The following is a 21,781-nucleotide window of genomic DNA, read 5'->3' on the forward strand; positions in this document are numbered from 1 at the left end:
ATGAATGGCTCAGGCATTGATACAACAAAGGTACTTTACTGGTCTCATTAATCTTACTTCCACTGGATCCTCGAGAGTCGGCATCAGTAAAGACAGCATCGCTGCACCTGTAGCCGGTCCATCCAGTAGGACACCTACAGACACGTCAAAGTTTAGAGGTTCACAAGAAAGTGTCGACACTTTGGGGTCTTCGTAAGCTTTCACAACACCTTGACAAGCTTGGATACCTCATTCATAACAACACAATATTTCAGTACTTTTTGAAGCAGATTTCAAACTAAAGTCTGTTTTGTCCCCGGCATTAAAAACTATCAAAGAAAAAATCTTCCTTGCATTGCATTTGGAGTCCACAAATGTAGCAGTTAAGATATTTATATAGCATAGATACTAAAAAGACACTTTTTTTGTCACACAGTTGAAAGTGTAACTAGACTAAAAGGGTTTCAGACAGCCCTATGGTCCTGCTGCTATGATCTGACTGCCCAGTGTGTGTATGTGTGTGTGTGAGTGTGTGTGTGTATGCAGGGTGATCTTACTTGCACTGGGGCAGTAGGGAGCGGGGGTCCACAGTGCACTGGCCATTGAGACAGAAGTTGAGACAGGAATAGCAGCTGGGCTGGAGCAGGCCGTTACAGCTGCACAGAGAGCAGTCAGGCCCGGCCAGAGGAAGAGACAGTGAGACACCAGGATTACCACCCAGTCGCATGTTGCAGGCTGTCCTCTACACTAACCACTGAAATACTGTTAGAACGGTGCAATTCTGATGATATGCTGTGTTCACTATGTGTACTTGTCCAGTCGCTTTGGATAGAAGTGTCTGCTTCATGGGAAAAAAATGTCAAATGTAATGGATACGAAGTTCATATGATGGAATAAACTGGTTTGTGTATGTGGGTGGAACAGAGTACAGTAGATTCCAGTGGCTTGTGCGTGACTAGTCTGAGTGTCTTTCTGCATGGGACACGGCGGGCCCTTCCGTACCTGCAGGTGACCTCTCCAGTAGTCTTAGGCGTACACTTGCCCGTCCCACAGTACACACACTTGTCCAGCTCACAGTTGGGCCCCAGGAACTGAGGTGGGCAGCGACACAGCCTGGTACCGTTGTCGGTCTGCAGACACATGCCCTCGTTCTCGCAGAAGCCTTCACACTTGGCTGAGGAAGAGGAGGAGGAGGGCGGCGGGTTAGCACAAACACCAAGTCTGAATCCTCTAAAACAGCCTTCCCTTCCTTTGAATGACTGAATGTATTCAAGTCATCCTGCCAGCAGAGGGCGATAGGGAGGACAGACACTCACTGAACTGACACTGGTCCCCCAGGAACCCGGGTGGGCAGCGGCAGGCGGGCTGGTTGCCCTGGTTGACGGAGCAGTTGCCTCCATTGTGGCAGTAGCCCTGGCATATCTGCTGGTTACAGTGGGGGCCGGTGAAGCCCTTCAGACAGCGACAGGTAGGCGAACCTGCGACCAGGAGGGGAGCTGGGTTAGTACTCTCAGGGAGGAATGTGCCGTTTGTCTACACCCGGATGAGCCCAGATATATACACGTGCTTCTGTTGTGAGGTATTTTCAAAAGTACTTTATTACTTTCAGTATATGTTAAAAGTTGCTAGACTGAGGGGCTGCTCTCTTTTCAAATACACTGTGGTCTGTGTGTGTGTGTTTATGTTACTGTTCAGATATGTGTGTTTGTTTGTTGGTTGCTTTACGAGTGTGTTTATGTATGCGTGTGTCCTTGTGTGTGTGCACGCTGTGGTCCGTACCTGTGGGTGAGGCGGTGCAGGTGCCCCCGTTCTCGCAGTAGTCCCTGCACTGGTTCACCTCACACCTCTCCCCACTGTAGGTGGGCTGGCAGCGACACTTGGCCTGCTGGCGGGCGTTGAGGTAGCAGCTGCCACCGTTCTGACACTGGACAGTGCACGTCCCCGCGGGCGGGGCTGGGGGAGAGGGAGGGAGGACGGGAGAGAGTTAGGGCTAGAGGAGGAGTTATTGACAGAGTATAGTTTGTATTTATATGAAGACCTTCACATGCAGAAGCTACTGTTGTTATTTGGGTATACACGGTGTACAGTACCTACTCTAGTGTGTGTGTTTGTGTGTGTGTGTGTGTGTGTGTGTACTCACAGAATGGAGACTGTGTTGGAGACGGTCTCTCCACACAGGTGCCGTTGTTAGCCACTCTGTCGTTGGGGCAGGTGCAGACCGGCCCGCTGGGGCTCAGCAGACACAGCCACTCACACTTTTTCTTGTCACATGGGTTGGTCACTGACACACAGAGAGGGAACAGCCAATCAGCACACAGATGAAGCCACACGTAAAAATGTGTTGACCATTCATTTTGATGGTCAGTAAATCTCTAGGGGGCATGTTTTCTTTGTTTCAGACGAGGCTTGGTTTATGGCTGGGGAACCAGGCCTGTATGGGGAACAAGTGGGTGACCTGTGATGTAGTCAGATAGTAGATCTCACCCTCAGGCTGTTTGTAGCGGTGGTAGAGCACTATGTCTGTGGCGTGGTTGATGCCAGTGGTCAGGTTCTCAACAGAGCCCTTGCCAAACTTGTTGACCCGGAATACCACATTGTTGACATAGGTGACCCCATATATGTAGTCCTCAAAGATGTCTATGCTGAAAGGATGGAGGAGATCTGGTCGGGAGAGAGGAGGGAAATGTTATACTGTTGGCACGGCTTTCTGTCATATTTTCTATTGAAGGAAATAATTGAATCAATGTCGTCCGTAAAGCTGAATCCTGATGAAAAGCTCAAGGTTATCTAGGAGTAAAAAAGTGAACTGAACTGTTTTTGAGGTTGGTGACGGCGATGACTGGGTCTGAGCCGTTGAGACGCACACTGCCGATCACGGAGAGCTTAGCATCCGCCCAGTAGAGACGCTCGCTGAAGTAGTCCACCGCCAGACCTGCAGACAAGAGGAGGACACCATGCGAGGTAGACCATAAAACAACTGAAATACTATAAATCCCACAATGCTATCCTATGCTAGGCTACAGTGGAGTATAAGGCGAGGTGCTATGCTAACGCTAACAGAGACCTGTGGGCCACTGGATGTTCTCGTGGACCAGGGTCTGTCTCAGGGTTCCATCCATGGCTGCTGTCTCAATCTTCGGGTGGTTACCCCAGTCTGCCCAATACATGGTCCTGGGAACAGAGACACACACGGTCAAAACAGCTGCACGAGACGCCGGCCACATGCGAACACTGAAAGGCATCCTTCCTTTTCATCAATCACAGGTCTGGCCATAAGAGCAGCTCTGAAGAAGAGGACTTTAATGAACACAATTATGCTAGATCCTGTACTACCTCGAGAAAACAAGGAAACAGGAGTACTCAAAGAGGAAGTAGAACTGGCAACTGGGGATTTCTTATGACATCTTCCCTGTCCTGGGTGGTCTCTTACCCTCTCTGTGGGTCCACCACGATGGCATAGGGCTCATCGATCATGCCAGAGATGAGGGTCTTCCGATTGCGGCCTGATATCTGGGCCACTTCGATCACGTCCCGTCCAGAGTCGGTCCAGTACAGGTTACCGGCCACCCAGTCCACAGCTATACCACGAGGCATCTTCAGCTCTGGGATCTGAGGGAGCGTGGAGACAGTCACTGGCTGGAGTTTGTTTGTGACAGGGATTGAACTGTCTTGTAATCTTGGGTGTAAAATGTGTTTTTTTTCATTCTTTGTAAGAATATGTGTCATGTTTTTGTGTGCGTAACGGGGGTGTAGGTTTCATTATACTTTTTGAAAATGACAAATCCCCACACACACACACTTTTTATTAAGAAAATCATATTTAGCGGCCCCACCCACATGCCCCACCCACATGAGAACATGTGGGTGGGGCATACCCCTGGTATGTGACGTGGGCGTGTCGAGCCTCACCTCCAGTGTGGTGACCCCGCCCTCGCTCTGGCGCCGGTGCCGGTGGGAGTTGGAGGAGGGGCCGGAGGGGGCGGAGCTTCCGGGCAGCTCGTAGGAGGAGATGCGGCCCGTGTGCCAGTTGGTCCAGAAGACGCGGTTGGTCTTGACGTGCAGGTCCATGGCGTCGATGCGCACGTTGGCGTCGCCCTGGAACGTCTGCTCGTAGCGCCAGTTGGGCATGCCGGGGTCCAGGCTGCGGATCTCGTTGTCGTCGGCGATGTACAGCACCTTTCTGCTGCTGTTGAGGCCTGGAGAGGAGGGGGACACGCATGGAAATATGTAAGCAGTTGCTTCAATTATAACACACACAAACACATTTGTTTATTTGACAAGTTCTTGGCCTTTGGCAGTCTGGCTAAATGAGCCATGTGAGAACCGTGTCCTTACTGTCTGCCTTGCAGGTGTCGTTGATCTTGGTGAAGTACTTGCTGCAGCTGCATTTGTAGGAGCCCTTGGTGTTGTTGCAGATGTGGGAGCAAATTCCAAACTTCTGACACTCATTCTTATCTGAGACAGGTCAGGAAAAGGACAGGTTAGGGAAACGGTGACGGGTCGGTTAGTAAATAAGCGAACACAGACTTGTCCTCTTCTGGCGTGTTCTACAAGACAGAAAGGAGCTTCTTAGATCCAGCAGCACGTGCATCTTCTGACAGAGAATCCAGAGTGACGGAACTCGGCCAGACATGGCTTCCAGGGCGTGGTCTCCTACCTTGGCAGGTGTTGTGTCCAGTCTTCTGGAAGCCTGGCTTGCAGGAGCAGAAGGAGTCCGTCCCGTTGGTGATGCAGTGGGCCTCGTCTCCGTCCCCACACAGGGTCCTGTTACTCCTGCAGTCGTTCAGCTTGGTGTCTGCACGGCACACGGACACAGCCATTAGGGACTGTTAGCTAGGGTTGCTACCAAGCACTGTTTGCTGTGTGTTGCTCTCACATAAATAGTGAAGGGATTACTGACCACCACATTTCATTAATTAGCTACCGGTATATATGGTGGGGTTGAATCCATTACGGTTTAAGTTTATATGTTGTTTTCAAAACACTGTGCATTAGAATGTATAGTAAGCACACTTATATGCTAACAGCTTTTTCATTTAAGGGATTGGTTTGGTTGAGACAAAAGTACCGCATAGAACTTAAAGCGTCAATGAAGATTCTCGATTGTAAGGAGTTCTTGGCACTATAACAAATCTACACCTTTGGCTGGGATCACGTTTTCACTTAGGTTTTCCGTTAGCGAGGTGAAAGACATGAGTTCTGCTTCAAGTCGAGACTCGCACCTGTCTTGCAGCTGATCTCGTCCGAGCCGTAGTCCTCACAGTCGTTGAAGTAGTTGCAGCGCAGGTTGGAGCTGATGCACCTGCCGTTGTTACACAGGAACTCGTCCTTCTCACATGAGGGAACAGCCGGGGGGGCATCTGGGAGCACACACACACATCAAACGGTTGTAAGTTTGGTTACACACACACACAGTACAGCTACAGTACATTTCCCAACAACCCCATGAGCAGAGATAGATTGAGGAGAGGTCAGGGCAGCTGGTTCCCACAACTCACGGCAATTCAGTTCATCCGAGTTGTCCCCACAGTTGTCAACACCATCGCATTGTTTGGACACCCGCAGACACACACGGTCGTTGTGGCAACGCATAGGCCTGGTGGTAGGGCACTGGAAGTTCCCTGGGGGAGTGGCAGATAGGAGATAGCAACAGGTCAGAACAGGCTTTAGGACCTAGATGTGTGTGTGTGGAGAGGAGTGTCCTCTGGTGGTGTGGGTGTGGGAGTGTGTGTAGTGTGGTCTGAGTGTATGTGTGTAAGTGTGAGTGTGTGGTGTGGTGTGTGTGAGTATGTGTGTGTGTGTGCGTGTGTGTGTGAGTGTGTGGTGTACTCACTGCACTCGTCAGGGTTCTCATCAGAGTTGTCTCCACAGTCGTCCTCTCCGTCACACTTCCAGGCCAGGGGCTTACACAGGGAGTTGTTACACTGGAACTCATCCAGGGGGCAGTGTCGCGCAGCTGCCACAGGGAGGAGAGGGAGACCGTTACAGCCTAGCTACTGACACTTCCTGAAAGAGCATCCGGTGATGAGCAGGACAAGGAGTTACGATATTCATGACGCGCGTCCATTATTGGTGTTGCGTTCGCCTGCGGAAACACCCACACCGACGCACGTCGGGACGAGCGTGAGCCTCCTCGCACACTCACCGGTGCTGTTGCACTTCTCCTCGTCGCTGCCGTCCATGCAGTCGGCGTCGGCGTCGCAGCGCCAGCGGATGGGGATGCAGTGTCCGTTCTTACACTGGAACTGGTCACTGTCGCACTTCAGGTCACAGCCGTGCTGAGGACGCAAGCACAAACGCCGCCGTCACCGAATATTCCAAAAGCTTCGGGGTTTAAATCCCAGCGAATAATCCAGTCCGCATGTATCCTGTCCTATCGATTCAAATGGATTTTGAAAAGCTTGTTGCCAAACGTATAACTAGTCTGGAATCTATAATGTGACCTAAAATAACAGGATTCCACCTGTTAGCTCGCACACTTTGGTGCGCCACAGATCGCTGAGGATCAGCTAAGTCACTAGCTTACGGTACCTCATCAGAGCCGTCGGCGCAGTCATGGTCGCCATCGCACTTCCACCTCCCAGCGATGCAGCGACCATTGGTGCAGGCAAACTCGCTCTCCGAACACTGGCGAGGAGCTGGAGAGAGAGAGAGAGAGAGGTCCGCCGTCAGGCCTGGTAAACTGGTACAACAGCTGAGACACGACACAAAACTAGGGAGAGCACAGGAGCCGTGTGACGGACATGCAGGAGGGAGGCTGAAGAGGAGCTCTCTGAACCAGGGCGACACGGGGCGACACACGGTCCAAACCATCCACATGTTCTACACAAACCGACTGATTTTATCAGGAAGTAAAAGTCTGTCTGTAGAATGCTTTTCGCTAAATCATCTGGATCTTAAAACACATCTACACATGATGACTAATGAAGGTCATCTATGAAAAAGTACTTTGAATGCTAACTACGATTAACATTCCTTAAGACATTTTAGAAATGTCGATCTGGAGCTCTGTGTCTGCTGTGTCTGTGTCAGCTGTGGTAGCAGATTCCTTTCGGGGTATAAATGACCGGGGTGAGGTTGGGACAGAGTGGGATGCAAAGGGGATGGGGAACACGAGGCAGGTTAGGGGAGGGGAGGGGAGGAGGAGGGATGAGAGTGGAGACACCTACCTCTGGAAGAGGCCGTGGGGACAGTGTGTGAAATGAAACAGACAACAGATGAGGTGAGATGCGTCTGAGGTGTCAAAGTGGGATGTGGACTGTGTGTCCACCGAGCCCTGATCTGACATGACTGGATTGGTACGAGCTGCGCTGAGAAGCACAGGCCTCGCCCTACCCAAGCATGTTGAATCAGAGCGACACGGTTCGGGAGCCAAGGACTAAGTCAGTGAGACAACAACTATGAAACCATAAGGACCACTCGCTAAGTTGGCCGAATGTCTTAGCACGGTAAGGGTATTACATACTGAATAATAGACAACATTCCTGTGTAAAACACATCTCACCTTGGACAAGGAGAGTGTGTGTGTGTGTGTGTGTGTCAGGGACACCTACTGCAGTTGTCTTCATCAGAGTTGTCCCCACAGTCGTTGTCGTAGTCACACTGCCAGCGGCCAGGCACACAGCGGTTGTTCTTGCATCTGAACTGGTAGGGCTCGCACATCCTCTCATCTGCACACACACAGCATCCAGACCATCAACTCTGTCACATGACTCACAGCAGCCAGACCACATCAACTCTGTCACATGACGCAGCATACAGGCAATAGACAACCTTAGAAAGTCAACAGTGGTCTGCACTAATACAAAGCAAGCATCGTGCTATGACCATCCACAACTATCATGCCAGAAAAAGAACAATCACACAAAACAGGGTCACGGTCTCGAGGGTGTGACCGAGAGATGCTCTCCTCCTGTGCCTGTCTGCCAACCCTTGTTGCCTAGGAAACGGCGCACTTACCGCACTCCTCTTTGGGCTCGTCTGATGAGTCGCCACAGTCGTCCTCGCCGTCACACTTCCAGCGAGCGGGGATGCAGCGGCCAGAGTCCTTACAGCGGAACTCATCCACACCACACGTCATCTGAGCTGCAGGGGGGACGGAGGAGGGGGTGACACACTGTGGAACCACACACACTGTGGAACCACACACACTGTGGAACCACACACACTGTAGAACCACACACACACTGTGGAACCACACACACTGTGAAATCACACTCACTGTGGAACCACACACACTGGAGAACCACACACACACTGTAGAACCACACACACACTGTGGAACCACACACACTGTGAAACCACACAAACTGGAGAACCACACACACTGTAGAACCACACACACACACGCACTGTAGAACCCGACACACTGTAGAACCACACACACTGTAGAACCAGACACACTGTAGAACCAGACACACTGTAGAACCACACACACACTGTGGAACCACACACACTGGAGAACCACACACACTGTAGAACCACACACACACACACACACACACACTGTAGAACCAGACACACTGTAGAACCACACACACTGTAGAACCAGACACACTGTAGAACCACACACACACTGTGGAACCACACACACTGTGAAACCACACACACTGTGGAACCACACACACTGTAGGAGCAGGAGAAGCAAGAGGTGGAGGTGATCAAGACAGGGAGAAGTAGGACGAGCGGGGGGAGGAGGGGGAGGAGAGGAGGAGGGAGACAGCAGGGGGACAAAGGGGGAGGAGCAGGTGAGGACGTGACTTACTGCAGTTGGCCGGCTCGTCCGAGCCGTCGACGCAGTCGTTGTCGCGGTCGCACACCCAGACGCGGGGGATGCAGCGCTTGGTGATGGCACACTGGAACTGGGTGGGGGGCGCAGGTGACCTCCGCTGGGGGAGCAGGAAGGAGAGGTGGAGAGGCGTCAGTGTCAGGACACTGCAGAAGCAGACAGGGACACACAGGTGGAGAAAGACAGACAGGCAGAGGGAACTCACGACAGTCCTTCTCGTCCTCCCCCTCTCCACAGTTGTCCTGGCCGTTGCAGCGGAAGATCCCTGGGATGCAGCGATTGGGGTGGGAGCACTTGAACTGGCTGGGCAGACACACATGGATGTCTGTGGAGCAGGACACACAGACACACAGACAGACAGACAGACAGGTCAGAGACTAAGCAATGTAAAAGAGGACAGAATACTAATACACAAGTTGGGAATTATGAAAGGCGTACGGAAAGAGAGAGGGAAGATGAGCAGTGTGTGTGTGTGTGTGCGTAAAGGAGAGAGACAGGAAGTGTGCGTGCGACACAGACGACGTGTCGGGGACAGACAGAAATGGCTGCAGTACCGCAGTTGGCCTCGTCAGAGTTGTCCTGGCAGTCGTTGTCCCCGTCACAGATGTAGGCGGGGTTGGTGCAGATGCCCGTGCCACACTGGAACTGACCCGGACGACACTTGAAGGCCGCTGACAGGAGGAAGAGGGGACAGGAAGTCACTCTCCGTCTGTCACACCAACCTGCGGCCTCCTAACATGCCAAGTTCCTCCCGTCATTATTGTGCCCCCCCCCCACCCCCCTCACACACACACACACTTACGGCATTCAGCAGGCTCGTCGGAACGGTCCCCACAATCGTCCTCGGTGTCACACTTCCACCAGAAGGGGATGCACTTGTCGTTCTTACACACAAACTGGAAAGCAAGAGAAGGATGGGTAAGAGAGAGACAGAGAGAGAGAGAGAGAGACAGACAGAGAGAGAGAGAGAGAGAGAGACAGAGAGAGAGAGAGAGAGAGAGAGACAGAGAGAGAGAGAGACAGAGAGAGAGAGAGAGGGTGAGAGAGAGAGAGAGAGAGAGAGAGAGAGAGAGAGAGAGAGAGAGAGAGAGAGAGAGAGAGAGAGAGAGAGAGAGAGAGAGAGACAGAGACAGAGACAGAGACAGAGACAGAGAGAGACAGACAGGTCAGACAGTAGCAGGTAGGCGCTAAGGGGCTCGCTAGACAGCCTGTCAACTGTCAACAGATGATCCCCAGACACAAGCACTTGATCAAACACCATGCAGAAGCTCCCGCTGTGCACGACAAGAGGCCCTCAGCTGTCAGACAGAGAGCTCTTACCCAGCAACACAAGTCCTACAGGTGTCATCTATATAATGAACAGACTGGGGTCGAGTAATAACAAACCCTGTGGCGTGCTTCCTGTCATTCACCCACTGTCAAGACACCAGGGGAACAGTTCCACAGGTGGCAACTCTGAGCCAAATCAAACACAGCCCACTTCCTGTCAGCTGATCACATGCTCACATGATCACATGGGCACAGTGAGGCCCTGCTGCTCACCTGGCTGGCGGTGCAGTTGGACATGCAGGTGCGCCCGTTGTGGGCCAGGTAGAAGTTGGTGGGACAGGCGCACTTGTAGCCCCCCCCGGGGGACAGCAGACACAGGTTACTGCAGCCCCCGTTGTTGGTCTGGCACGGGTGATTCCGGACTGGAGGAGGATGGAGGAGGAAGAGGATGAGCCAGAGGATGTTAGAAAGAAAATCTTTGGCAAGATAGTTTAGCATCTAACTCCAGGATGGTAGATGAGGTGTGTGTGTGTCTCACCCTCGGGCTGGCGGTAGGGGTGGTAGATGTGGATGTCCATGGGCCTGTGCAGGGTGGTGATGAGCTGGGTCTTGTTGGTGCCCAGGGTCTTGTGCGCTCTGTTGATGGACTTGGTCTCCCAGTCAGTCCAGTAGAGGTACTCCTCGAACAGCGTCATGGCAATGGCAAAGATGTGGGGGATGTCCTGGGTTAGAACTGTGGACACACACACACACAAACAAACATACCGATATTAAGACACATTAGTCCGAAATCATGAAAAGCCAAAGACAAACATCTATTTTCGACCAGTGTCAACAAAAGGAAAAGTAAACATCTTTTTGAACCTTGAATCTCGAGACAGGTAGTACCAAACATCCAACAGTGACACCAGCATTCACCACAGCCATGACAGAGACCTGGCTGTCCTGGACATTATGTCACGGGGCCACGCTTCATCGGGGTTTAGCACAGTAATCACAGAGCTTTCCTATCATTATGCTCCTTGTGTTTGCACTGTGTGTGTGTGTGTGCATTTGTGTGCGTGTCAGGAACATGCTGTTATGGAAACACACCTCTATTAGCGTACCACTGTTGTAAAAGCACAGTAGCCCAACAGGGTGAAAACACACACTGTGGCGTACAGTACACACACACACAAGTAAGTGTACACACAAAAACACACGCGCACACATCATAAGTAGTTTAGTACCGCAATAGTGCCAATCATAGTATTGTGGAAAGCAGTAAATATGCACAAACTGAGGCAGCATTAGCAATGTTGTCATATGAGGCTGGAGCAGAGATGGGAGGGCAGTTAGATCAACATCCCATTAAACCAGTCTTATCTGAACTTAAACACAGTATCTCGCTCCACAAACAGACATGGCTGCATTAGTGTGTGCGTTAGGGTGACCACCATCAAACAAACCAAATGTGGGACGATTACTAAATTGATGTGGGACAATGTGGGACATGTTACCAACATTAAAACATAACCTCAAACTGTTATATAATGTCTATCTAACTTAATAAAAACATTTGTATTATGCTTTATTCTTTAGTACCTTCCAGAAAACACCATTACATCACAATGTAACATAACACGTCTTTATTGTTGGTCATATTCTCCTCCATGTGAAATAGAAAAGCTGCTTTTACATAGACTGCAAAACACTCTTTTGGTATCCCCTTCTATCGGCCTCACCCAGGTTTATGTCCTAGCCCAGTCTCTAATAAAATAACATTTTCTCTTTTTTGTTTTCCATTATGCCGCCTTGAAACATTTGTATTTACCGAATTATCCATTTGTTTTCTGACAGGGAACACAGGGAACGAATCACTGCTCCACATTTGGATTGACAGCCGTCACAACCTACAATGACCGTGTTTACTCCTTTCTTTTCAACCATTGGATAAGATTTAAAAAACGGCTGTTGTATTTGTACTTCTGACGAAGCGCTGTTAAATAAAGGTGAAAACTATGCCGCAAAAATGATAAACAAAATGCTTTCTTAAAAAGGCAAAAGAACGCATGCATGTTTTCTTAATATGATTTAAAAACCAACGGACTGATGAAAATGCGGGACATTTTCTCAATATGCGAAGGGGTGGAAATGCTGTGCGGTACAGCACAAAGCGGGGCGGGTGACGGGTGGTCACCCTAGTGCGCGTGTGTGTCAGTGGGTTGGGGTGGGGGACATGTAGGATAGCACAGGCTACAGGTGGAGCAACACCACAAAGTGAGCATGTGTAAAATAAGTGGAACTCCATGGTTGAACCTGACCTCACAGCCCTGCTTGTAAATCCCCCCCACATCACCTTAAACACAGCTCTGCATCCATCCACACACACACACGTGAACCAGGCACCCCCACTTGGCTCAAGGAAAACACCGGCGGCATGGTCTAAACCTAATTCCCAGAGTGCACTCTGTGGGAGATGTGCTGACCTTCCCGGGGCTTTGGCAGCGGGAGGAATTTCAATAGCAGAGCTCCCTCACGCTCGGGCATTCTTCTGCACGCCTGGTCGACTGACAATATCAACTATTGTGCCGTGCTCTCTAACAAGGCCGCCTGCCGGCCAGTCATCGTGCAGGGCTGGGCGCACGCGGGTCACAACAATTGTCTCCATTCAGAGGCCTGGTCCTCTGGGGCTCTACGACACTGTGCTGCTCTCTCTCTCTCTCTCTCTCTCTCTCTCTCTCTCTCTCTCTCTCTCTCTCTCTCTCTCTCTCTCTCTCTCTCTCTCTCTCTCTCTCTCTCTCTCTCTCTCTCTCTCTCTCTCTCTCTCTCTCTCTCTCTCTCTCTCTCTCTCTCTCTCTCTCTCTCTCTCTCTCTCTCTCTCTCTCTCTCTCTCTCTCTCTCTCTCTCTCTCTCTCTCTCTCTCTCTCTCTCTCTCTCTCTCTCTCTCTCTCTCTCTCTCTCTCTCTCTCTCTCTCTCTCTCTCTCTCTCTCTCTCTCTCTCTCTCTCTCTCTCTCTCTCTGCTCTTTATACAGCTCCCGTACGAGTGTGTGTGTATGTTGGTGTGAGTGTGTTTGGGTAAGTGTGTGTGTCTGGTTGGGGGGCTGTGTGTGTGTGTGTCCGGTTGGATGGGCGTGTGTGTGTTTGTCCGGTTCAGTGCGTTTTACATAACTGCTGATGTACTCCATTTTAAATGGAGCAGTGAGTGTGTGTGTGGGGGGGGTACTTTCTGCCTGTATATTTTTGGATTTACACACAAGTGAACGCACATGCAAGTGGCATGTACATTGCATAAGCACATGTATGTACTGTATGCGTGGGCACAGCGCGTGTGTGTGTGTGAGTGTGTGTGTGTGCCTGTGCACAGCGTGCGTGTGTGTGTTACCCGTGTGTCTGTTGGTCCCGTCCAGGCTGGAGAACTGGATGTAGTCCTCCCTGGCGTCGGCCCAGTAGATGCGGTCGTTGATGAAGTCGAGCGTGAGGCCGTTGGGCCAGGTGATCTTGTCCTCCACGATCACTCTGCGGTTGCTGCCGTCCATCCCGATCCTCCCGATGTGGGGGCTGTCGCCCCAGTCAGACCAGTACAGGTACCTGGAACACCCACACCCATCACCCACTACATACTGCACCACCCAGCTGAACGCCTGTCATGTTAGACAGGCGCTGCTGGGATATGCTGCACATTATGGGTGGGAATCTTTTGGTACCTCACAATTCGATTCGTGGGGTCGCAAATCGATTAAAAATCGATTGTCTACATTTGTGAATCAATGTGAATCGCTAGAAGACTGAATCGTGATTCGAATGTGAATCGATTTTTTCCCCCCACCCCTACTGCACATCTTTCCATTCATCCCTTTCTGCCAGGGTAAGCTATGCTACGCTATACAGTCCTATGCTACTATCACCCCTCCCTAGCAGACAGGTTAGAGCAGCATTGTTGCTATGCAGACAAATGATACAGTAATACACTTTGGTACGGTGACTATTCAGTCTTATAACGCTACAACACACGAAGCAGTCCTCATCTGGGCTTTCACATCCATTCCTCAGCGAAACTAAAGTGGTTTCATCAGTCAGGCTTCGGTCACAGGGACAGCGTCCACGAGGGTCAGAGTGGGTGCTGTTTCCTACCCGTTGCGTATGTCCACCGCCACAGCCCTCGGCTCCTTCAGCCCGGTGTTGACCAGCACGGTCCTGTAGGCTCCGTTCAGCTTGGACACCTCGATGGTGTCCCGGCCCTTGTCACACCAGTACAGGTTCCCGCCCACCCAGTCCACAGCCACCCCGTCTGGGTTACTGAGGGAGGTCCTGTGAAGCACCTGACCCACAGCCAATCACACGGTCACACAAGAAGAACTAGCAGGTAAAACGCACTGGCATCTGTTTTACCAGACCATAGAGTGACTAGCAAACTATCCAATCACAGAACAGCTAACAACAGACTGTCCAGTCAGACTCACAGGTGGGAAGGGTGACCGGGGGCAAATTACCTCGACGTTGCTGCCGTTCATGTGCATGCGGCGAATCATGCTTCCCTGAGTGGTGACGTCTGTCCAGTAGATCATCTGCTCTGCATAGTGAAAGTCCAGGGCTACTGCATTGTTCAGACCCTGAAATACACACACACACACACGCACGCAGACACACACACAGACAGACACACACACGTACAGGTGAGTACAGCCATTCCCAACAGGCGTGGGTGGTGCTGCTCCGGTCAGATGGAGGCGGTGTGTCTAACCTGTTTGATCAGGGTGTAGTTGGTGCCATCCAGGTTGAGCTTCCTCAGGTAGTAACGGTTGGCAAAGATGAGGTAGGGCTCCTCCTCTAGGAGAGGACACACGGCAGGGACACGTTAGACTGGGACACACACACACACACACCTGCAAAACACAGACCACACCATCCACCCCTCCCACCACACACGCGCAGATCTCACCGGAGGTGGACTTGCAGACGGTCGGGTCGTGGGGGCTGAGCTGGAAGCCCTCCACGCAGAGACAGTGGAAGCTGCCGTGCGTGTTGATGCAGCGCTGGGTGCAGGGGTAGCTGCTCGTGCACTCGTCCACGTCCACGCACGTCTTCCCGTCCCTCTTCAGACGGAAGCCGGGGTGACACCTGCACTGCGAGGACCCCCGCGGGACACAAGGCGGCGTGTCAACACACACACACACACGCACACACCTTTCCTGTCCTGTGTTCAGCCTGGTCTTCCGGCGCTCGGGCGTGGGTTTGGCGCGGGACGGCCGCGCGCGCGCGCTTACCTTGAAGCCGATCTTGAGGTCGTCGCAGAGCTGGGAGCAGCCGCTCAGCCTGCTGTTCAGACACTCGTTGATGAAGCAGTTGAGCTCGTCCGAGCCGTCGCCGCAGTCGTCGTTGCGGTCGCACAGCAGCGTCTCGTTCAGACACTTGCCGTTGCGGCACATGTAGGCCGACTCGTTGCACTTCCTCTCTGCGAAGCGGGGCGGAGAGGGACCGTTAACATCCGGCCCAGATCAGCAGGGAGGGAGGAATAGGTGGCGAGGTGTTTTATTTACTTTGGAAGGTTTCCACAAAAAGAAACCGAAAGGAGCGTACGCGATACACTCACACACACAGATACATACACTCACACACAGATACACTCACACACACAGATACATACACTCACACACAGATACACTCACACACACAGATACATACACTCACACACACAGATACATACACTCACACACAGATACACTCACACACACAGATACATACACACACACACACACCTGTGTCCAGGCAGTTGGGGTTCTTGGGGGCCTCGTCGGAGCGGTCCTGGCAGTCGATCTCTCCGTCACACTCCCAGATCTTCTGGTTGAGGCAGCGTCCGTTAGCACAGCGGAACTCCTCCGGGCCACAGGTGGCGTACTCTACACACAGCAGACCAGGGTTAGGGTCAGGTGGGGTACTCTACACACAGCAGACCAGGGTTAGGGTCAGGTGGGGTACTCTACACACAGCAGACCAGGGTTAGGGTCAGGTGGCGTACTCTACACACAGCAGACCAGGGTTAGGGTCAGGTGGGGTACTCTACACACAGCAGACCAGGGTTAGGGTGGGGAACAATGCTTTTACATTGTGCCATGTAACAGTTAAGTAGTTAGACTTCATTTTGGTTTGGCAGTACAAGTCAGTTCAAGTGAAACTTGGTATGGGGAAGGATAGGCTTTAAAGTGGATGTTAACATTGACTTTATTTTAGAAATACAACCTTCAACTGCCCCTTTAAAACATCCATCAAGCCCTTACACCTCTACCTCAACTTAAACCCGAACGGTAGCCATAACCCTAACACGAAACACCATTGACATATGGATGAACATAGCGATGTCTTTGATATAGGTATTGCTATGTAGGCACATGGTACCGAATGTAACCTTGGTGTAAAGTGTTGCTCTTAATATAGAGTTAGCTCTCCCTGCTATGAGGCTCGTTCCGCACACACTCACCACACTCAGGAGACTCGTCAGTGCCGTCGGTACAGTCGATATCATGGTCACAGACAAAGTGTTTGGGGATACAGTCTCTGTTCTGACACATGAACTCGTTCTCGTCGCAGGTGTTGTTGTACACTGAATGAGGGAGGAGGAAAGGAGGAGCAGCGAGGGAGATGGGGTTAGGGTCGGAATCGGAATGTTCTTGGGCATTGGGATGCCCTTCTAAAGTAGCCTGCAGAGGTAGCAGTACTGTAGCGTGGTAATAATGAAGAGATGTTGTGTGTGTGTGTGTGTGTGTGTCAGTCTCACCACAGCCAGCCTTGATGTTCTCGTCAGCCCCATCAGGGCAGTCCTTGTCCCCGTCACACTTCCAGTGCTGGGGCACACACACGTGGGACCCAGGGCACTGGAACACCTCCGGACTGCACGTCTTAGACACTAGCACACATACAGCGTACAAAAGGTCAAATATCTCCTTTTGAAAGCAGACAAAGAGGTTCGTAGCTGAAACTAGGCTCCGTGATACCCTGCCATACTATTCACTCTGACCATGGAATTGCATCATTTAATTTACACTTTCGCATGACAAATATTTTGCCGTGTATAACACTGAGTGAGGGGAATATATTGAATTACATGAAAGCTGTACAGTACAGATTGTAAAGATAGTACAGGTTCCTTCAAAGCATCATTGGCGCTGGTCACTCACGACAATTGCTGCCCTCGTCAGAATTGTCCCCGCAGTCGTCCGTTCCATCACACACCCAGAGGCCGTGGATGCAGTTGTGGTTGGCACACTCAAACTGAGTGGGCGAACAGAACTTGTCTGCAAAGAGTACGACAACAACAAACGAGAACAGGACTTCACGAAACAGTCTAGATTCTAGGACAAAGAAATCCTTCACCAAAACCTCGTCCTTGTGAGGCATCAGACAGCGGCTGTGTCTCTCAGCGAGATACAAAACAGACATCAAACTACGACTTTGACCGTTTTCTGAAGTTCATTTGGAGGACTGCTTTCAACTTGGTTTACGACGACAGGACTAGTGACAGGGAAGTCAGATAGAAAAAGGGCGACTGACCACAGTGGGACTCGTCCTCTCCGTTCTCACAGTCGTTGTCCTTGTCGCACGTCCAGCTCATCGGGATGCAGCGCCCGCTGGGGCAGGAGAAGTAGTTCAGGGGACACTTCAGCTTCCTCTTGTCTGACGGGAGACAGCACAAACACAGCCTCAATCTCAGCGTCAAGACTCATTTCAAGTATATAAAAAAAAAAGAAAGAAATGAAGTCGCATTTCTTCAATACAATTACATCTAGCATTCCCGTTTTTTCCCAGTGACGGGAGAAAATCCACCACCGGCACCTACTGAGACGTGAAAGGTCATTTGCCTGAAAATGGTGGACTGACCTGGGCAGTTCATCTCATCAGAGAAGTCCCCACAGTCATTGGTGCCGTCACACACCCAGGAGGGCAGGTAGCACAGGGTGGTCCTCTCACAGCTCTGGAAAGTGGCTCCCTTCACCCCCAGACGGAAGAAACGGGAGCAGTTGGTCGGCACTGGGGGAGGGGAGAGAGAGAGAGAGAGAAGGAGACAGAGATAGAGAGACAGAGACAGAGAGAGATAGAGAGAGAGAGACAGAGAGAGATAGAGAGAGAGAGACAGAGAGAGAGACAGAGAGAGAGATAGAGAGAGAGAGACAGAGAGAGAGATAGAGAGACAGAGACAGAGACAGAGAGAGAGAGAGAGAGAGAGAGAGAGAGAGAGAGAGAGAGAGAGAGGTTAGTGAAAGCGGAAAGGAACCTTGCGCTCGCTGCAAACGTTCCATGCTCGATCGGAGCGCCTGGGGAGACTTACAGCAGTTCATCTCGTCACTGGCGTCCTCGCAGTGGATCACCTGGTCGCAGCGGCTGGAGTTGGAGATGCAGCTGCCGTCTTTGCACTGGAACTCTCCCGCTTTGCAGAGGGTCACTGGGGTGGGGGGGGGGGGGGGGGGCGAGCGCGTTAAGAAGTAATGTGAGCACCAAGAAATAAACAGTCAGGGTCAGCAGGTTGGTAGTTATAATGTTCCCAGACAACACACAGAGACACACACACACAGACAGACAGACTCACTGTTGCAGGGCAGCTCATCTGAGTGGTCTCCACAGTCGTCCGTGCCGTCACACCAGAGCTGGTGTCGGATGCAGCGTCCATTAATGCAGCGTCTGTAGCCTTTCTTACACAGCCGATTGGCTGTAACCCACAGTGATACAGCAGGAAATAAGCAGGTTTCTAAACCCGAGGGAACCAAATCAATACGAGAGTGTTCAATGATAATGAAAGTCATTCACAGTGTGTGAGAACTCACAGCAGTAGGACTGTTTTTCGTCCGACTTGTCCTTGCAATGGGCCATGCCATCACAGGTCAGACTGTAGCTGATACACTCCCCATTACCACATTCAAAGTCATCCACACTGCTGCACGACATGTTCAGAGCTGACGGGAGCAAATAACGTCAGTTAGCAGAAGTTATACAAACCCTTCAAGGGGGGGGGGGGGGGTTCAAAACAATATCGATACGAGTTTTCATTTCAAGCAGGGAGTTTAGTCACGGAGGATCCTGTAGTGACGACGTCACACGGCTCCAACCACTCACCTGAGCACGTGTTGTCTTCCAGGAGTTGCCGGTTTCCACGGCAACTGCATTTGACCCGTCCGTCCGACCTGAGCAGACACAAGTCCTGACAGCCGCCGTTGTTGACCAGGCATGGAGAAAACTCACCTGCACGACATGACAGCCCAGGCAGGGCCAAGTGTTTAGAGTTGGGAGTTTCTGAGGGAAACGTTTGCATGAGATGTCTGAAATCTTCCTTACGTAACGATGCCTGACCACTTACATCTGTTTGTGTCATTCGCCACAGCGATGATTCCCATTGGCTGCTGGGGGATGTCAGCGCGCAGCACCTTCATGTCTCCCCCAGTGAATTTGTCAGCCCTGAAGACGGCTCTCCTGATCCAGTCAGTCCAGAAGATGTAATCCCCGTACAGGGCCAAGCCAAACGGATGCACAGGCTCGTTCATCAACACCACCTGGAGAGAAAGTTCAGTTGGGCCTTAATTAAGGTGCCAGACCAGATTAAACTATCCCCGCTGGTCTGACGTCAACTCCAGCCGTGGACTGCATGAGCTCCATTCACACTGTGTCCTATTACATCAAGTCTACCAACGAGGTCAATTTCATCCCATTCCATCAACGGCGTCAAACGGACTCAAGTCAACTCTCGTCACACGGGTCTCCCAAGCAGCTGATGTGACAACTCACGTAGCGGCTGCTGCCGTCGTACTCGCAGCGCTCAATCTTGTCCAGCGTGGCGTCACAGAAGTAGAGCTTCTCGGCTCGATGGTCAATGGCCAGCCCGTTGGGGGTTTTGATGTCGCTGCCGATGATGACCAGCATGTTGGCGCCGTTGAGAGACGCCCGCATGATACTGGGAGAGTGGTCGTTCCAGTTGGTCCAGAACATCAGGCTGCGGAAGGACAAACGACGACGGAGATGAAGGAGTTACGACACACAGAAACAAAGCAGAGAAAAAGGTTCCCTGACAGCATGTCATACGAGCATCGTGACTCCCGTGTCCTGGGGCCCTTTCACGCCACACAGGAGGCTGGTCCCTCTTACTCTTGACACTCGTCCAGCACGAAGGCGCGGGGGTGGTCGTTCTCGGACATGGTGACCACGGTGTGGCGGTCGTAGGCCACGGTGCGGCTCTGGTCCACCGTGTGGCAGGTGATGGTGGAGGTGGTGAAGCTGGTCCAGTACAGGGTGTCCCAGCCCCGGTGGTAGGCCAGCCCCTCCACAGAGCCCACGTCTGGGGGACAGAGAGAGAGAGAGAAGGAGGGGGAGGAGTTAGCGTAGGTGTTGGAGACTGGTTGTGCTGTCGAAAGGCCCTGGTGGAGCCAAAGCCACAAAAATATGATCTCCCCCTTTTCAGTTTCGATATTTACATTTACATTTAGTCATTTAGCAGACGCTCTTATCCAGAGCGACTTACAGTAAGTACAGGGACATTCCCCCGAGGCAAGTAGGGTGAAGTGCCTTGCCCAAGGACACAACGTCATGTGGCATGGCCGGGAATCGAACCAGCGACCTTCTGGTTACTAGCCCGATTCTCTAACCGCTCAGCCACCTGACTCCCTAATATTTAGCGTAGACTATTCTCTGTAACCAATTGGGATCGTGTCTCTCTCTACCCATCGCTGTCTGGGTATCAGCAGAGTCTGACCTTTCTGTTACTGCTCTGACTTAGTGTCTCAGAGAGAGGAGTCTGGTCAGGGGACAAAGCCTGAGGAAAAGTCAACCACAGAGAAGCCTTCAGCAGGCCTGTCAGCCAATGAAATAAGGTTCCTTGTTGCCAGGCGCTGCAGGGCTACATCGAACGGTAATAGTAAATCATCTTTAAAGATGGAACAGGCTGCACGCATGGTTAACTCAGAGCGACGTCTAAATGGCACTGGGAAACGCTCTTATATGTCCCTGTCGGCCCATATCAGCTCCAGGGCGATGAGGCGCTGCGAGGGAGAGGGTCGTGGTTAGGGAGAACGGGGAAGGTGACGGAAAAAGAGAGAGCGAACGCAAAAAGAAACAGAGAGAAGGACAAACTCATTAAAATACACTTCCATTTTTTCTTTTTTGGTGAATAACAGAGTTGGAGGGGGGCAATTGTGTAATAGAGTTAGGTCTTTGCAGGCCTGCTGTTTCTGGAGTTGGTTTAGTGGACACCATCCTGTTGGTTCACGCTTGGCTGCTCTCACACACACAAGTACTGCTCCCCGTGGACCGTCTAATTCATAGTGACTTGTTATTTCCAGAAAAAAACACAACAAAAGCGTCCACTGGAGCTACTTCGGTCACCTTAGGGAAACTGGTGGGGTGAACACGTCAGGAGAGAGCTAAGCTTGTTAGTGTGAAGCAGTCTTCACACGCACGCACACACACACACACACAGACACACACACATCCCCTATATTCGCTCAGCATTGCCACCCCGCATCGTAAAGTTCCCTCGACACCAGTCTCCCAGGCTCCTTCAGGGTTTAGCTTCAGTGGACTTGCGTCACTTCTCAGAGGATCTCTTTATGACCCACAATTGCTCACTAATAAAACCCCTGGACACTCCATGTGAATGTTTGCCAATGTTTAAAAGTCAATAATTGCTTGTGGGTGGCGAAAGGTTGCAATCTATACCATAATGTGCATTCAGACCCATTTTGGTAATGTATACTGTATACAGCCACAATACAAAACTTTCCCATTAC

The 21,781-nt window shown here is 51.4% G+C and overlaps 1 protein-coding gene across 1 annotated transcript in view; it reads right to left on the minus strand.

Annotated features, from left to right (window-relative positions):
* lrp1ab (low density lipoprotein receptor-related protein 1Ab) overlaps positions 1-21,781 on the minus strand; it is an 82,687-nt gene that overhangs the window by 2,583 nt on the left and 58,323 nt on the right. The window contains 46 exon segments of the mRNA XM_062458704.1: positions 58-134; positions 537-635; positions 982-1,153; positions 1,296-1,457; positions 1,759-1,932; positions 2,120-2,260; positions 2,464-2,640; positions 2,792-2,911; positions 3,044-3,150; positions 3,410-3,588; positions 3,889-4,175; positions 4,315-4,434; positions 4,637-4,774; positions 5,202-5,339; positions 5,478-5,600; positions 5,813-5,935; positions 6,125-6,257; positions 6,511-6,617; positions 7,533-7,649; positions 7,939-8,064; positions 8,744-8,843; positions 8,845-8,867; positions 8,973-9,092; positions 9,322-9,438; positions 9,570-9,663; positions 10,310-10,458; positions 10,575-10,769; positions 13,402-13,607; positions 14,151-14,338; positions 14,510-14,629; positions 14,761-14,846; positions 14,959-15,142; positions 15,284-15,471; positions 15,776-15,916; positions 16,495-16,617; positions 16,792-16,920; positions 17,192-17,308; positions 17,565-17,687; positions 17,892-18,041; positions 18,340-18,453; positions 18,598-18,717; positions 18,833-18,961; positions 19,122-19,247; positions 19,363-19,555; positions 19,788-19,992; positions 20,145-20,334. Coding sequence (XP_062314688.1) covers positions 58-134; positions 537-635; positions 982-1,153; positions 1,296-1,457; positions 1,759-1,932; positions 2,120-2,260; positions 2,464-2,640; positions 2,792-2,911; positions 3,044-3,150; positions 3,410-3,588; positions 3,889-4,175; positions 4,315-4,434; positions 4,637-4,774; positions 5,202-5,339; positions 5,478-5,600; positions 5,813-5,935; positions 6,125-6,257; positions 6,511-6,617; positions 7,533-7,649; positions 7,939-8,064; positions 8,744-8,843; positions 8,845-8,867; positions 8,973-9,092; positions 9,322-9,438; positions 9,570-9,663; positions 10,310-10,458; positions 10,575-10,769; positions 13,402-13,607; positions 14,151-14,338; positions 14,510-14,629; positions 14,761-14,846; positions 14,959-15,142; positions 15,284-15,471; positions 15,776-15,916; positions 16,495-16,617; positions 16,792-16,920; positions 17,192-17,308; positions 17,565-17,687; positions 17,892-18,041; positions 18,340-18,453; positions 18,598-18,717; positions 18,833-18,961; positions 19,122-19,247; positions 19,363-19,555; positions 19,788-19,992; positions 20,145-20,334 — 6,450 coding nt within the window.

This window comes from Osmerus eperlanus, chromosome 4 (assembly GCF_963692335.1).
Source record: "Osmerus eperlanus chromosome 4, fOsmEpe2.1, whole genome shotgun sequence".
NCBI lineage: Eukaryota > Metazoa > Chordata > Actinopteri > Osmeriformes > Osmeridae > Osmerus > Osmerus eperlanus.